Raw genomic sequence first — 16,272 nt, 5'->3', positions numbered from 1 at the left:
ACCTCTGGGGGACACTGTTAACCCAGAAACACATTCAAATAACCTCTGGGGACACTGTTAACCCAGAAACACATTTAATAACCTCTGGGGACACTGTTAACCCAGAAACACATTTAGTAACCTCTGGGGACACTGTTAACCCAGAAATACATTTAATAACTTCTGGGGACACTGTTAACCCAGAACACTGTTTCGGGCCTTACAATATTAGCAACTCAGACAATTACCATCTTAATACATTACCGTACGATTCCCGTACAATGAACATTATATAAATACATTCATTTCCATGCGATCGGCATGTACTTAAACACTTTGATAAAAACATGATTTCCGCCCCGGGAAAATATTTAAATCAGTTCAGTAAAAAGGGGCTCGTGAAACTCACCTTTTTGTAAGCAAAGATGTAATACTGTGCACAGCTACCGGTCCGGATCTGTGATATGATCCCTAAGTCGTTACTACACAATTTCTATTAATATAACTTAAATTCGTGTTAACCGGTACGTCTGGGGACACTGTTAACCCAGTACCGTACACGATCCGGGGACAATGTTAACCCCGAAACACTTCTCAGGACTTAGATTGTGATATCACTTAGAGTTCTTTAGTCAAAATTACCATCAGTTTGTTTTCTCGTTTTGCATGCCTAGCACGGTTAACCGTCTTTATGTTTTCAAAAGTGAGTTTGGTCACATACGACCTGAAAATAGTTGTTACTGATATTTTAATTAAAGTGGTGAAATTAGAGCTCGGTTTAGACACCCTGTTTGGCCGCGGGGCCCGTTTCCGTCTTTAGTATACCGGAAACTGCTCGGGTAAAATTACCCAAATCATCCGAATTACTTTCGGATGATTTATTTTTACTTGATTAACTTAGTTTCATGAAAATAGTCCATTTTTAGGGTTTTTATACACCAGTCAGCTCGCTTAGGCGAACTTTGCCGGTTTACGCGTTTTAAGCTTTAAAAGTTTGTTTTTATGTTCTGATTAGCACAAATAATTATCCGTTTAGTCTCGGATCTTGAAATTTTGCACAAATCAGTTTTTGACAGTAAGGAATTTTATAAAAATATTTCCAGAATTAATTTTTATATTTAACATTTATTTATCTATTTTTAAACGTCATTTAAACACCAAATATGTCGAAAATACCAAACGACCTTAGAAAAATCCCAAATTTTTCTGGGATGAATCCTGCCATCCACATAGTTCCCAGTAATTTTTACAGAACCAAAAACTCATTTTTCATGCCATTTTCACCAAAACCGAGCTAGAAAACCCTAGAACTCGTTTTACCGAAAAGCCTACTTAGACTTCTCCAATGGACCTGAAATTTTGTTTGTGACTTTTATATGTTATAAAAAGCTTATCTGAATTTTTCCAGAATTTTTCATGATGTTTAGCTATTTTTCACCATTTTTAGCCAAAACCGAGCATTAAATTCACCAAATATTCATCCTTTATCCAAAAATTACCAAAATTTCACAGATCTCATATTTTCATGTGTAGATCATCTCTGTGAAATTTCATGACTCAACTCTAAGTCTACCACAATCTGTCCAAATCATACAAATCATACGAAAAACCGAACTACCTTGTGTTTCTAGCTTTAGATCGCAACGATCTTGCTTTCTAGCCTTTGCTAGCAACTAGATACAACACCTACAAGCACAATAACACCACACCAAGCAAGTTATACCCACAATCAAGACATTTCTTTCATGGTTTCGGTTAAGACATCAAAACAAAGATTTTAACCGTAAAAATTCATTTTTGACTCTTTTAACTCATTTCTTGGACCAAGATCCCTTGTATAACTTGTATACATCACTTGATCATGCAAGAATCGGTTTCATCTCGGGTTTTCACCCATTTTTCACTTGAAACCTCGTTTTCTCAAGATTTTGGAATTAAAAACCAAGATTAAACCATAATAACATGTTTATACCTTGTGGATCTTCTTAAAAATCAAAGGTTTTTGGTTGAATGTGTAAAGGATGGAGAGAAATGTCGAGTTGGGATTTTAGAAAAAAGAAAATGAAGTGTGTATGTGTGTGATATGGACCGATCGGTCCATGTAGTGGTGTGGGGTGGGGCCCACATCTCAAATCTTGGCCACACATTCGGATTGTGTAATCCAGATAATGTTGTGGATAATCTGGTTCAGTTCGTTTTTCGGTTAAACGTTTAATTCCGCTCAAAACGAGGCCAAAACGGTCGTTTTTCGGCTTAAAAATAAAATTTATATAAAACCGATTTAAAAACTTTAAAAACTTAAACCATGACATTTATGGACTTAACACATCATATTGTCGGTTATTGTGCATCTTTTTTTTCGGCTTGATCGATCGTCTCTTGCTTGGTTCGATATCAAAGGTTTCGTTTAACGTACCGACGTACCATTAAATCGAAATCCTTTTTCTGTGCTATAATTCACTTATCCCGAAGCTTTAATACTTCGTAAACTTTACTAAACATCATATATTTCGTCTATAATGTAATCCCCGATTCGTTCGGGTTTCAATAACCGTTCATCGGTTAATCGAAATTCCAATACGACTAGCTGTACATTCGAGTATAATTCGTACTGTGAATCTTATATACTCGTATAAACACATTATAATTCGTATATTCGGTATTAAATAACACGTAAATAGTATATACCGTTAGGGTATACCTGAATTTGCCAGAATCGTTACAATTATTGAAGCAACGCCGACGTGAAAAAATGCGCGAATATTACGGATATTAGTTTCTTTTTTAGTTATGTTTTTTTTTTATTTTTTTCTTTAGTTATGTTTTTTAATATTTTTAGTTATGTATTTATTTAGTTATGTTTTTTTTTGTATTTCTTTTTAATTTTAATGCATTTTTATTTAATTATTTAAACAAATTGGTTTTTATTTAATTAGTTTAACTATAAAAAGAAAATAATAAAAAAAAGACACCGTAGGCCCAAATTGTAGCCCCTGCACTATTACACCCAAAAAACAAATTTCCACTTCATGCCGACTGGGCACACATAGTCTGAAGGAGACTTGCATGAGATGAGATGAGGTAATAAAATCAAAATCCCAAATTGGAAACTGATTTCAAGATCTGTCCGAAGTCACACACACCCCTGAATAAACTCCTGAAAAAACACACACACAGACTCTATATTTTCGCCTTTTCTTCCACCTCCAGTTTCAGATGGCGATTTGAACCCACCAAATTCAAAATTCACAATAATAATAATAATCCATGGCTGCAAAGCAGCTGCAAACCCAACTCAAAGAAGTTGGATCCAAACTTCTAAACCCACCTTCAACTAAAGATGTTCTTATTACCCTCCTAACGGTAACTCCCAAATTCCATTTTTTTAAACAATTTCGTCACCAATTCGTTGTGTAATGTTGTCTTTGTGTTAAAGTTGCTTAATTGGTTGCTAATTGAGTGTTGGGTAATGCAGTTTTAGTAATAATTCATGGGTTTAGATGGAATTGGGTGGGAATTTAGCTTAAAGTTAGGGTTTTTGTTGGGTTTGTTAGGTTTAGGGTTTGAATTGTAATTCAATGTTCAAGTTTTTAGATTTTGGTGCTGAGATGAATGTTTTTGTGGGTTCGGAGGTTTTAGGGTTTATTATTGTGGCAAAACGTTTTTTCTCTTAATTGACAAAAAAAACTGTCTTTTGACGGAAAGTACGGGTTTGACCGACATAATTAGGTTAAAATTAGGGCTCAGTTTGAAACTATGAGTTTTGTGAAGCTAAGGTATAATAAAGTTTAATGCTTTATGGGTACGATTAGTTGTACGACTTTTTTGTTCGTATAAACTAGTCCTGTTTTTATAAGTAAATTCTTGTGGTGTAATTGCAGGAAGCTGCCGGGTATCTCTCTGGAATGGACCAATCGCCAACAAAGGCGTTGTTGGACTCTATGCAGACTCTTATGAATGCTATTGTCAAGCCAGAATACCTAAAGCATGAAGATGAACAAGTTAAGCGGTATGCACTTGTGAGATAACCAGAATTACCGCCCCTGACGCACCATATGATGATGATGTTTTGAAGGTATTTTCTTTACTGGGTTATGGTGTTTTTATATATAGGGTACTCACTGTTCCTTTCGCTTGCTTCAGGACATCTTTCATTTGTTTGTAAGCACTTTTAAAGGGTTGAAAGATACTAAAGATCCGTCTTTTGGGAGGATAGTGAATATACTGGACACTGTAGCAAAGTACAGATCGTTTGTTGTGATGCTGGATCTCGAGTGTGATGATTTAGTGAATGAAATGTTTAAAACATTTTTCAGTGTTGCCAGGTTCAGTTTTTTAACTTTAGTTTTAAAATGTTGAAACTTGAATGATAAGTGTGATAATTGACTGATTTGGTTTGTTTTCTTTAGTGACGAGCATACTAATATTGTTACTGCGTCTATGGAGACAATAATGGCGGTTCTTTTGGAAGAAAGTGAGGATATCGGGGAGGACCTTTTACTCATTGTGTTATCTGTTTTAGGCCGTGATAAGAAAGTAAGTTATTATAATATTCACTGTTTATATTATTACCGATTTACCATCAATTGTGCTGATTAGAAAGTTGTCAACTTAATTTCTTAGGATATAAGTGCAACAGCAAGGAAGCTCGGTATGAGTGTTATAAGGAAATGTGCTGGAAAACTTGAACCTGGGATAAAGCAGTTTATTTTATCATCAATGTCGGGAGCTTCAAATCATGATATTGACTACCATGAAGTTATCTATGATATATATGAATTTGCTCCTCAGATCTTAAAGAAAGTTGTGCCAACCCTAACAAAAGAACTACTGGTAATCACTAGCATATCTTATCTCTGTTTAGGAGTGTTTGGATGTTCATTTTGAAAATAATTTTCTAATAAGCAGTTCGGTCGAAATTTTAATGATCAGATGCTTGCGGTGCGCGCATATAATGTATATATGTGTGAACCCTCGGGTGGGCAAAAGTAAAATTGCACTAATTTTGACGTTATTTTACTAATCTCGTGAAAATAACGTTAAAAGTGGCGGAAGGTTAATCAGGCATCATGTGGTGGCGTTGATAGCCGAAAGACAAGGGCACATGCACCGATCAGCCGGTGTCCCGATGATTGAGTGCTATGTGCCTTATGTCCAAGGCTTGATGCAAAACTACTATCGAGCCGGGGTTCTCACCGGAAGCAGCTTCTCTATTCCTATGGGATAGAGGTAAGGCTGTCTACATCTTACCCTCCTCAGACCCTACCATAGCATTGCTATTGGTGGGATATACTGAGTACGATGATGATGATGATGATGATGTTTTGAAGATTCTGATTGTTTATGGAATTAGTCGACAAAATGAGCAAAAAGATCATTTTTGTGAAATAGGGGACTTTAAAAGTGTCACTATATTAGTTTCATAACGCAAATCCAAACACTCCTTATTTACATTTGGCATCATAATACCAAAAATCTTTCAAATAAAGTCTTACTAAATTAAAATTTTGGCATTTATAGGCAGATAAAGTAGACCTTCGCTTAAAGGCAGTAAGACTGGTGGGAGATCTTTTTGCAGGCCAGAAATCTACCATCCCCAAGACATTTAATCCCCTATTTTCAGAGTTCCTTAAAAGATTTTCTGACGATAAGGTTGAGGTCAGGATGTCTGTCCTTGAAAAGGTCAAACTGGGCCTGTTGTCTGATCCGTTCAGAGCGGAAGCTTCTAAGTTACTTGGTACTTTTTGTTTTACTTTGTTTCATACCCTCATTCAGCTTCTTTCATGTTATTTAATATTAATTTGGTGTCACATGCTAGCTGCGATACGTGACCGCCCGTTGGATGATGATGAAAGTATACGAAAGCAGGCAGTTGCAGTAGTTCTAGATGTTGCTTCTCACGAGCTATCTTCTGTTTCATCTGATACCATTAAGCTTGTTGCTGCCCGCCTTGAGGACAAATCAGTAACATCATCCTTTTGTTCTCCATCTTACGTCTTGTCTTTACAGTTTAAACACATACACAAGGATAACCTTAACTGATATTATTTTTGTGATACAGATTCTTGTGAAAAAGTATACATTGGAGAGGCTATCTGATATATACCGGATCTGGTGTTTGAAGCAACTCGGTGGATTGAACTTAAATGATGGCTACGACTGGATTCCTGGAAAAATTTTGAAATGTTTATACGACAAAGATCTCGGGTACGCTACGTTATTGATCTATTTTGGCAAAATTAGAGGCTGAGCATTATATTATTCCACATTTCCACTTTCTGAACTGATGTGATTGAATTCTACCATTTCCAGACTGGACAAGGTTGAGCAAATTCTATGCACATCCCTATTCCCAGCTGAATTTGAATTTCCGGTCAAAGATAAGGTCAAAAAGTGGGTCAAACTGTTTTCAACTTTTGATGAAGTTGAGGTGAAGGCTTTAGAGAAAATACATGAGCAGAAACAAAGGTTTGTGAATTCCGTATTTATACATTATATTTGTAAAATACATATTTTATATGATTTCTTTCTGGATTGCAGGTTACAGCAAGAGTTGGACGTGTATCTTTCACATAGGCAGACATATAAGGTTTGCTACACATAAATTAGTAAACAAAAAAAGTACATTACAAAGTGTATTCTGCTAAAAGATTGCGTTTTGCATTTACAGGAAAATGATGCTCCAGATCTTCAGAAGAAAACCACACTTTGTATACGATCTATATCTAACTGTTTTGTTAATCCGACAATAGCAGAAGCAGATTTTCAGCTTCTAGACCAATCAAAAGACATAGATAACATTTGGAAGATACTGACAACACTACTGGATCCCACCACCAGTTCTCTTCAAAATAGAACCCTTCGCGTAACTCTTTAAAAGATGTAATTAATATATCAATTGATAAGTTATATTTTATGTTTTGGGCAGGATGAGTTGGTTAAAATTGTTGGTGAGAAGCATCCACTTTATGAACTTTTAACCACTCTCTCTGTAAAATGCTCATACACAATCTTTGACAAGGAGTTTGTCAAAGATCTTGTTGTAGAGACCGACCTACAGAAATGTGACAAGAACAAGTTATTAACCAAGGCTTGCATGAATATACTTACGGTAATGTTTCATTTGTTACACAAATAGTTATCCTTTTTACTGCTTGTAAATTATCTACAAATAATTGGGATAAGTTATGCACAGAGTCTTGGATGCTTCAGTCCTTTGCTGTTAAGTGGGATGGAAGAAGATTTGGCTCATCTACTTGAGGAGGATGACGAGGTCATCAAGGAAGGTGCTTTGCATGTTCTAGCAAAAGCTGGTGAAACAATACGTGAACAGTCAGGAGAATCATCTAGGTTTGGAATTTGGATATTATTAATATCTGTAAAAGAAGATTCATGTTTGTATGTATGTTTTCACGTTGTTTATTTGTAATATTTATATGCAGTTCACTGGACCTCATACTTGAAAAAATATGCTTAGAAGGTAGTAGGAAGCAGGCTAAGTATGCTGTACACGCGTTGGCAGCCATTACGAAGGATCAAGGACTCAAATCACTTTCTGTTCTATACAAGGTTCTAAATTCCTTTATCATGTTTCACGGGTTATTTTTGGTCGTCATTATAAACATTCATTGATTATTCTGGTTTGATCTTCCTGAAATGAACCATGCAGCGATTAGTGGATGTGCTAGAGAAAAGGACAAATCTGCCCTCTGTTTTACAGTCTTCAGGGTGTATAGCACAGATTGCCATGCCGGTGTTTGAAACACAAGAGAGTAAAGTTGTTAGCTTTATAAAAGAATCTATATTAAGTTGCAGTCAGGTATGATTATATACTTAACATTTGATTAATATGATCAAGATAATGTAACACATTTTCTTCATTATATTTCAGAAGACTGGAGATAAAGCCAAAGATTCATGGGATGCCAGAAGCGAACTCTGTTCATTAAAGGTTAATTTACCGAGAATAAAACGTTTATTTTGAATTTTTTTCATGAAACTTATAAGTTCGTTGTGTAGATATTTGGCATTAAAGCTCTGGTAAAGAGCTACCTGCCAGCAAAAGATGCACATCTTCGTGTTGGCATTGATGAACTATTAAAAGATCTTCAGAATTTGCTTTCTTTTGGTGAAATTTCAAAAGACATTGAATCAAGGTAGTACCTTTAGTTACTTAAGTTTGAATTTCATGGTATTAATGTTATCATTTTTTTACCAGTTCTGTTGATAAGGCCCATTTAAAGCTAGCTTCTGCTAAGGCCATTATTCATCTATCAAAGCACTGGGATAAGAATATTCCAATTAATATATTTCACCTTACCGTGAGAACATCAGAGGTAAACTTGTCACTTAGATCACCATGTTTTTTCTAGATTAATCATATGATAATCACGGGTTACTTATCATTATGACGCAAGCAGGTTGGATTCCCCGAGGTTAAGAAACTATTTCTCAACAAAGTACACCAGTGCATAAAAGACAAGAGTTTGGACTCCAAATATGTTTGTGCCTTCTTATTAGATTTCAGTCCCCAAACCAGTCTTCTGGAAGAGGTATATGATGTTTGATATTTTATAAGTTACAATTGACTGCCAAATCTTACTAGTATTAGATTTGGCAGGAAAATCAGAGTCTGAATGAAATCATTGGGGCGTGTGACCTGAAACACGTTCTTCCCTACTTGGTCCATGCACTTGCTCATCATCCTTCATGTCCAAACATTGATGAATGCAAGGATATCAAAGCATATGAACCAATATTCAAGAATTTGTATAAGTTTTTTTCTAAGTTGGCACGTGGAGATGAAGATGGAAAATCTGGAGTCAGTCTAAAACGGGAAGATGTTATTTTGATAAGCTCTGTTGTTCGAAGTATCAAGAGGTTCAAAGATGCTGTAGATACTAATATTACAAAGGTACATTATCCTATAGTAATGTTTTATAAGTCTGAGCTGTCTGTTATCTTAGATTCTTAACTTGCATTTCATGTTCAGAACTCGTATGCAATCTGTGATCTTTGCTTGTCAATCACCAAGCGATTAGCAAGAAACAAAGAAGTCAGTCATGAGTCGGTTGTACCTGTTTCGCTTCCTCAAGTATTGTACACACCACATGAGAATAAAGAAAACAGGAATAAAGAAGATGAAAGCAAAGAAGTCAAAAAAGATGAAAATAAAGAAGAAATTAAAGAAGATGAAAAGAAAGAAGTGATCAAAGAAGATGAAGATGAGAAGAAAGAAGAGATTGATACAGAGGTAACTTTGATTATTTCTCATATTTTTGTAGATATGAAAGAGCAAATCTTGATAATATTTTTGTAACATGCTCTAATTGTTGTAGGTTGCTGAAGGTCAAACATGGTTGAGTGAAGAGAATGCCCTTGCATACTTTGACTCCCTTATCTTTGATGCTAATGGCAATGTATGTTCTTCTAGTTATTTTTTTCTTTCAATATAAGTTACCAAATCTACAAACAATCTAACGAAAAAGTTGTGTATTTCTATAAAAATTGTTCCTAGATTTCATCAAAAACCAACGAGGATGATACAATAAAGGAGGACAGTGAAACAGATGGAAACGATGTGCCTCTAGGAAAGATGTTAAAACGTCTAAAAGCTAAAGGATCAAAGGCGAAAAAGGTTGTGAATAACGGGTCTACACCTGCTGTTGTGGAAGCTGAGAATGATATTGATATATTGGGAATGTTAAAAGAAATAAATTCGGATAATGTGGATTCGCCAAATAAATTCGATTCAAGCAACGGTCATGGTAAAATAACAAGTGAAGCAAAAGCAAAGAGGAAAAGTATGACCAATGATCTAACTGATGTCTCTGTACCCGTACCCAAACGCCGAAGATCATCATCGTCTGCAAAAAGTCAAAAGAGGTCAACTTTTGTCAGTAGTGGATTCAAAAGTGGGCCCGCTTTTAATATCAATAAAATGGAAGATGATTCAGAAGATGATAAGGTTCCTTCAAGACCAAGTACTGATAAAGCTACTGCACGTAAAAAAGACTCCAATAAAACTGATGACCTTGATTTGGAGGTATTGTTAGTTTTAATTTTTTAAGCATTGCTTTGAAATTTGATCTAGTATTATTTCTGATTTTATTTTAATATTTGTCGGTCCTTTCTGTTGTTCTTTTATGTGAAGCCAAAAAAACATGTGGAGAGTGATAACAATCAGAAGTCGACTCCTGTCAGGAAGAGGAAAAGAAGACGAGTTTCAGTTTTAGCAAAGGTTTGACTTAGACATTTTAATCTTTTATTTAGAGCATGTAGAAAGCTTAATTTATATACTTATATGTTCTGGAGTCATATTTTGATCACATATTTTCACTTCTTTCAGTGCACCTCGGATGAAACTCCAAGTAAGTATAAAGACTTGGTTGGCAAACGCATAAAAGTCTGGTGGCCTATGGATAAGACGTAAGTTTTATTATTATTATTATTATTTAAATAAATATCGTAGAATCACGATAATTTGCGTTAATGTATAATTGACAGGTTTTATAAAGGTGTTGTGAAGTCTTATGATCGTAACAAGAAAAAAGACGTGGTGAGCTTCGTTTGCATGCTCAAAACGGTTATCTATTTACATTTTTTTTTATTTCCACTAATTTATATCATGTTGAAGGTACTATATGATGACGGGGATACTGAAGTGCTAGATCTAGAAAAGGAGCGGTGGGAACTTATTGAAAAAGAGCACAAGTTTAAACAGGTCTAATCTCTTATTTATTCTTACTAATAATAATAACAATATTATAACATCAATCCCAGTGATTTCTAATGCTGTTCTATTTGCGTGTGCAGCTGAAACGTTTGTCAAACAGTCCACTGTCTAAGAAGAAAATCAAGTCATCTGGTAGCTCCAAGAAAACCAAGGAATTAATCGACATGTGAGTAGGGTATTTTAATTCATGTAATTATTTTAAATGCTTCTTACTGAAGTTTTATTGGGATGATGGTAGATCACCATCATCTACTGTAAGAGGCAAAAGAACTCCAAGAAAAAACTTGAAGCAAGGACATAAAGGGGTGTCGCAAAGAGCTGAATATTTGAAACTGAAAAAAAGCAAAGATCTTGATACATCCATGCCTGATGCCGACCCTGAAACCGACTCTGAAACCGAGGCTAAACCTGCAACAGTTTCTAAAGATGACAGCTTGGACACAGGAGAAGGTCAGTATTTTTATCTTTAGCATCTGAAATCTATAATTTCGACAAAAGTTTTAGACTTTCATGTTTTCGTGGTTTCTTGATTAAAGCAGGGAAACCGTTGAGTAATAATAATGGGCAGGAAGAGAGCTCAGAAGACGAGGAGAAACAAATAAAAGAAGCAGAAGGTAGCTCAAGTGATACCGCGTCCTCTCAGGAAACCAAAGCTGATTCTGTAAAGAAAGAAGCCAAAAAAGCTGACATCGGCCCGAGTGATGGATCTGACCCTGCGGAAATGGAAATCTCCACTAAGGAAGAAGACGGAAGTGATAATTCAGAAAGTGATTCAACAGATAAACAAAACCTTGATGAATCAGATGATGCAGAGTTCCCTGATGACGCGCCACTTGTAATCATCGCTCTTCATCTTTCTCATATTGTTCCAAATTTTCCAAAATTTTTATTGCCATTGAAACTTTAATCTGTTTGAATGCAGGGTGTGTGGAAGGCGCGAGTTGGGAAATCTGTTAAAGGCAAATAGATTGTGATCCGCAGGTGTATCTTATTCAGTTAGAAGATGACAGACAGAATTTACAACCAATTGTTACAACAATAAATGGATAGTCAGTGATTGCGTGTCGCAGATGTTCTGGGGCCGGAGTCGTTTATGTAGTAATGTAGTATTCTTTGTGTTGATGGTAGTTTTCAGTTTATAGCAGCTAGTGCAGTAGCACACAGTTTGACTTGTAGTGGAGTAATGTAACCTGTATTTCTTTGTAGATTGCTTTGTTTGTTATCTATACATTGTGGTGGTATATCATCAAAGATATTGTAGACCAAAACCTTAAGATTGTGGGTTCATGTACCATAAGATTATTTAGGTTTCTTTTAGTATTTGCTCACATATTTTTATTAATTATTAATACAAACCGTAAATAGATTACAAATAAACTTACAAGATTGAAATACAGTTTAATTTTTATTATACATATTAGGTATTTTTTAACTCTTTTTTATGTTACAACTTCACTATTCTTACGGTTTTAAATGTCAATTATATTCTTTCAGTTTTACAAGCTTAAATGATTGGCAAAACATCTCTCATACACCTCATTTTCAATACAAAATCAGTTTTTAACCAATTTGTACATCACAAAGACTAAAAAAGCCGTTATGTATCACCTTTAAAACAATATGTATCCACAGGGTTTAAAAAAACTACAGTTTCATCATAAACCGTCAACTATCAAGAGTATATCACCAACATACAAACTATCAAAGCCAAGATAACCGAGTTGCAGGTGACAGAAGTCGGCATTTTCCCCTCATCTTTCCGAACAAAGAGTCCTTCATAAACAGGCAAGTTAATCCCCACGACAACGACACATAATCCAACCTGCAGCGCCAAATGATCCAACACTCTTGTCCCAGAATCCATAACCGTTGTCTTCAAACTCCAAAACAACACCAAAAGGTTGATCATAGCAATAAACGCCAAAACTGTAAACATGCCCGAATCACTACCAAACTCAATAACATGATTCTTGTATCTCTCCAACACACCCTCATCAACCACCTTCGGGGTGACCGTGAATCCCAGGTCAGACAACCCAAGTAGCCCCAGAAGTGTGTCTAAAAAGGCGAGCAAGTAGGACGTTGTGCGCTTAAAAAGCCACATTCGTTGCTCATTCCACCATCCTCTCACACTCCCTCCACAGAGAACAAACTCATATAAACTATATATGTACTGAGTTATGATCACATACAAAAATGGCAGTATCCATAAGCTAGAAACCCTTGGAAATAGTGTTATGTTTTTAAGCAAGCACAGCTGTGGGATGATTACATAGGCTTAAGTGGGCAGGCAGTTTGGAGCCCATAACAAGTAAAGTGTGTATGCCATCTGAAGTGTGAAGGGGATTCTTTTATGCCCGTATATAAAAGGACAACATTTTGAGACTAGTATACTGAATTGGCCTTCTGACCATCTTTTATGCTGCACTAATATGTCTAATAGTGTCGTGGGCGCGATTCCTACAAATGCCTTCTTTTCTGGATTAAGGTATGCAGATTTCCAGCCTCGGCATTGTATCGCTAAGCCTGTAACAAAGTCTTCTGTTGGAAAACCATACTTTAGACCGACCTCTTTTCCCCACTGTGTGTCTTTCTCATAGGTACAACTTGCAAGCGGTTTGCATCTTTCTTGGAGGACACTCGTGCTTTCTTGTTCATTTATGGTGTTTTCTGTATTCCATTCTTGTTTGAAGATCTTGGAGTATTTGGCCCCACAAAGCGCGGTTCTTCTGTGGAAGCATCTGCTACCTATATAACAAGGTCCTCCATTAGCATCCATGCCTCCCATTTCCAACTGTTTAATAACAATAAGACAATAAGAAACGTATGATCATGTAATAAGGTCAGAAGTTGAGTTTGCAGACCTCATTAGGTACTCTAAAACAGCTTGCATACAGATCATGTGTTGTGATGTTATATGAACTTTGAGGAAACTGTACGTAAGCAATCTTGTTTCCATTCTCTTCATCCATGAAACAACACACAGCATCTCTCACTGTTTCTGAATTGTTGGAGTGCACATCACAATCTACAGTCAGAATAATTGGACTATTGCTTATCACCGACGATACCCTTATCTGTTCATATCAGTTACTTCACTTATCACAGACATCTCAAAACAACATTTTTCCAGTAATATAAGGATGTATGGATACCAGTGCATTCAAAGCGCCGGCCTTGAAATTGTGACTGTAATGTGTTCTCTTCTCTCGTGCTACGTATACCAACTTTGGCAACATCTTTCCTTCAATATCCACTGACACGGAGCTCTTCCCATCAATCAATATCTATGTTGGATAAAAAAAGAATACAAAGGGTGATCAAAGGGACCAAAATGGCCATTTTCACTGATAAGTTTGACGAAATAGCCTTTGACTTTATTCCTTTTTTCAAACGTGTCTATTGACGTTTCTTGTTTGTGGTTAGGAAATTGTTTCAGCCAACCGAAAGCTTTCACATAGCACACTCTGTAGCGCCTGCACAACAGATTATGACATGGCACAGAATAGTGGTCCTATCGTGCCAAATGGAAATCTTCTACGCAAGGTTGTAATCTGTTGCACCAAGATTCAAATACGTTGCGCCAAGTAGTGAAGTAACACTTTTTAACACTGTTTGATTAAAAATTTTTAAAAGGCCAAGACTATTTTGTCAAACTCATTGGTTAAGATAGCCATTTTGATAATCTTCCCTATAATACAACTGATCAAAGCATTTAACCAATCCAAACACAAGTTAATAATATACTTGAACAATAGCCTGGTGATCAGAAGAAGTTGTATCAGAGCTCCACTCATTAAACCCTTTGTGCATCTCTCTTATTTCCGGGGACACTCCGCCTGCTCTAGTCGCTACTTCGATCCGATTTTGCATTTGATTATACAGTTTCTGCATACCCATTAGCTCAATACATTTGTCTCAACTTATACAAAAACAAGAAACCAGAAAGATCTATCTAACCTTTATTAACAACCAATCATGGGAAAACTGTAAATCATCCAACACCTCATTCAATTCTTCATTATTCGAAAAACATGCGCCCGGGGATGTCATTTTAAGTTCAAACTTCCTGCAAAATGGCAACCAATGTTTTGCAAAAGCAGAAGCTTCCAACAAAGCATAAAACATTAACTCCGAACCCGCATCATCATCAGATAGATAAACATTTAGCTTCTCAGGTGGGTAATCATAAGCTAACACTGATAACACAGTGTTGATCACCATAGCAGGTGGCTCAATACTTATATCTGCTGTGCACACATATACATCAACTGCTGGAAGAAAAGTAAGCCTTTGTTTAAAAGTTGACCGAGTTATTGGATTCCAACGAACAGACTGAGACAGAATCCAATACAGACCGAACCAGAGTTCAGAGAGTGACATGATGAGCCAAACCCATCTGCCGGTGCCTGGAAAATGGGAAAATCTGTAAACCCATATGAGACATATGTTGATTAATACTGAGGTGGCATATAGTTGATAAACCAAGAGTCCTTTGAGCGGTTTTGTTTCAGATAGAGGAAGAGAGCAGTGGTCAACGTCTCTTACCATTGTTTGTTATTAATATTATATCATAAGAGAATAGAAAAGATAAGAGATGAAGTTCAGTTTATCTATTTGGCTACACGGGCTATAATTGGAGACGAATTGTGACACGTTACGCCAGTTAGTAAAGGATCGGAATTTGTTTTTGGAGTGTAATGGTGTAGGGCTACAAGTTAGGCACACAGTCATTTTTTATTATTTTATTTTTATAATTAAACTAATTAAATAAAAACCAATTTATTTAAATAATTAAATAAAAATGCATTAAGATTAAAAAGAAATACTAAAAAAATATATAACTAAAAATATAAAAAAACATAACTAAAGAAAAAAATTAAAAAAAAAACATAACTAAAAAAAAGAAACTAATATCCATTTCACGTCGTCGTTGAAATAATAATGCGGCTTCCTCGTGAAACCCCTCCGCTTTGGGGGATTCGTAGTCGTCTTTTATTTGACGTAATTCCAACGTATGGTTCAGCTTTTCTTGTTGTTTGTTGGATGCAAGGTCGTTTCCTATTACGGTGGCATTTGTTTCCAAACGACCGACCAACTCGTTTATTTCATCGGGCGCCGTATTGAATCGTGTTGACGACGAACCTTCCCTCTTATTCTTTCTCGATCTCCCGCGTGGTCGAGGCAACTCCTCTACTTCTTCGTCGTTCGCTATATTAACATCGTCAGCTAAATTAATCGTGTCGTCCAGGAAGAAGCTACGAGCATCGGAGGGTGTGTTTGGTGTGCTCGGATTTGTCGACGACGATGTCTTCGACTTTTTTAAAGGCCGGGATGAGCCGGATCGTCGGGCGGCTGGAACGGTTGGTGCCCCGCTCCATTTCGCGCAACGACGTAGTTTTTTCCCAACAATTCAAATACTTGAATGGTTTCCTGGGCCGCTCAAGAGTTTGGCCCTGAGCTCGAAAGTCGCTCAAGGCTTGAGTTATAATGTCGACGTCGTTATGCCCGCTACGCCAGCCGGACCCCTGCAACCGGTTAATTATCTCGGCAAAATT

General features: G+C 36.3%; 1 protein-coding gene and 2 pseudogenes across 2 annotated transcripts; 1 reads left to right on the top strand and 2 right to left on the bottom strand.

Moving 5' to 3' along the window:
* The first annotated feature begins 3,160 nt into the window (after positions 1 to 3,160).
* On the top strand, positions 3,161 to 11,967 carry LOC143601349 (sister chromatid cohesion protein PDS5 homolog A-like; annotated as a pseudogene). The gene is made up of 31 exons (XR_013147633.1): positions 3,161 to 3,342; positions 3,861 to 4,054; positions 4,123 to 4,304; positions 4,389 to 4,515; positions 4,603 to 4,812; positions 5,500 to 5,716; positions 5,798 to 5,943; positions 6,041 to 6,186; positions 6,292 to 6,447; positions 6,520 to 6,568; positions 6,650 to 6,844; positions 6,908 to 7,090; positions 7,175 to 7,329; positions 7,422 to 7,548; positions 7,649 to 7,798; positions 7,871 to 7,930; positions 7,999 to 8,135; positions 8,198 to 8,315; positions 8,400 to 8,531; positions 8,600 to 8,893; positions 8,972 to 9,232; positions 9,318 to 9,398; positions 9,497 to 10,024; positions 10,133 to 10,219; positions 10,328 to 10,407; positions 10,486 to 10,537; positions 10,616 to 10,702; positions 10,795 to 10,880; positions 10,953 to 11,164; positions 11,254 to 11,549; positions 11,637 to 11,967. The product of XR_013147633.1 is annotated as a sister chromatid cohesion protein PDS5 homolog A-like (transcript).
* A 383-nt stretch (positions 11,968 to 12,350) lies between these two features.
* LOC143601347 (cellulose synthase-like protein E1) lies at positions 12,351 to 15,271 on the bottom strand. The gene is made up of 5 exons (XM_077078782.1): positions 14,675 to 15,271; positions 14,462 to 14,602; positions 13,870 to 14,001; positions 13,579 to 13,791; positions 12,351 to 13,508 (listed from the first exon to the last, which is right to left on the bottom strand). The coding sequence occupies exons 1-5, from the start codon at positions 15,263 to 15,265 to the stop codon at positions 12,993 to 12,995; spliced, it is 1,593 nt and encodes a 530-aa protein (XP_076934897.1). The 5' UTR covers positions 15,266 to 15,271; the 3' UTR covers positions 12,351 to 12,992.
* On the bottom strand, positions 12,387 to 12,818 carry LOC143601346 (cellulose synthase-like protein E2 pseudogene; annotated as a pseudogene).
* Positions 15,272 to 16,272: the final 1,001 nt, after the last annotated feature.

This window comes from Bidens hawaiensis, unplaced genomic scaffold, assembly GCF_021521415.1.
Source record: "Bidens hawaiensis isolate Kalapana, Puna unplaced genomic scaffold, B.hawaiensis_p1.1 tig00056099_1, whole genome shotgun sequence".
Lineage (NCBI taxonomy): Eukaryota > Viridiplantae > Streptophyta > Magnoliopsida > Asterales > Asteraceae > Bidens > Bidens hawaiensis.
This window is presented reverse-complemented; position numbering and strand designations above follow the sequence as displayed.

What these genes read in the sequence shown, in the direction of transcription:
- LOC143601347 (XM_077078782.1), bottom strand. Translation starts at nt 15,265, where the DNA reads ATGGTAAGAGACGTTGACCACTGCTCTCTTCCTCTATCTGAAACAAAA. An exon ending in ATGATTGGTTGTTAATAAAG is followed by an intron (nt 14,603 to 14,674) that starts GTTAGATAGATC and finishes ATGGGTATGCAG; the next exon opens with AAACTGTATAATCAAATGCA. An exon ending in GTTTTAGAGTACCTAATGAG is followed by an intron (nt 13,509 to 13,578) that starts GTCTGCAAACTC and finishes GTTATTAAACAG; the next exon opens with TTGGAAATGGGAGGCATGGA.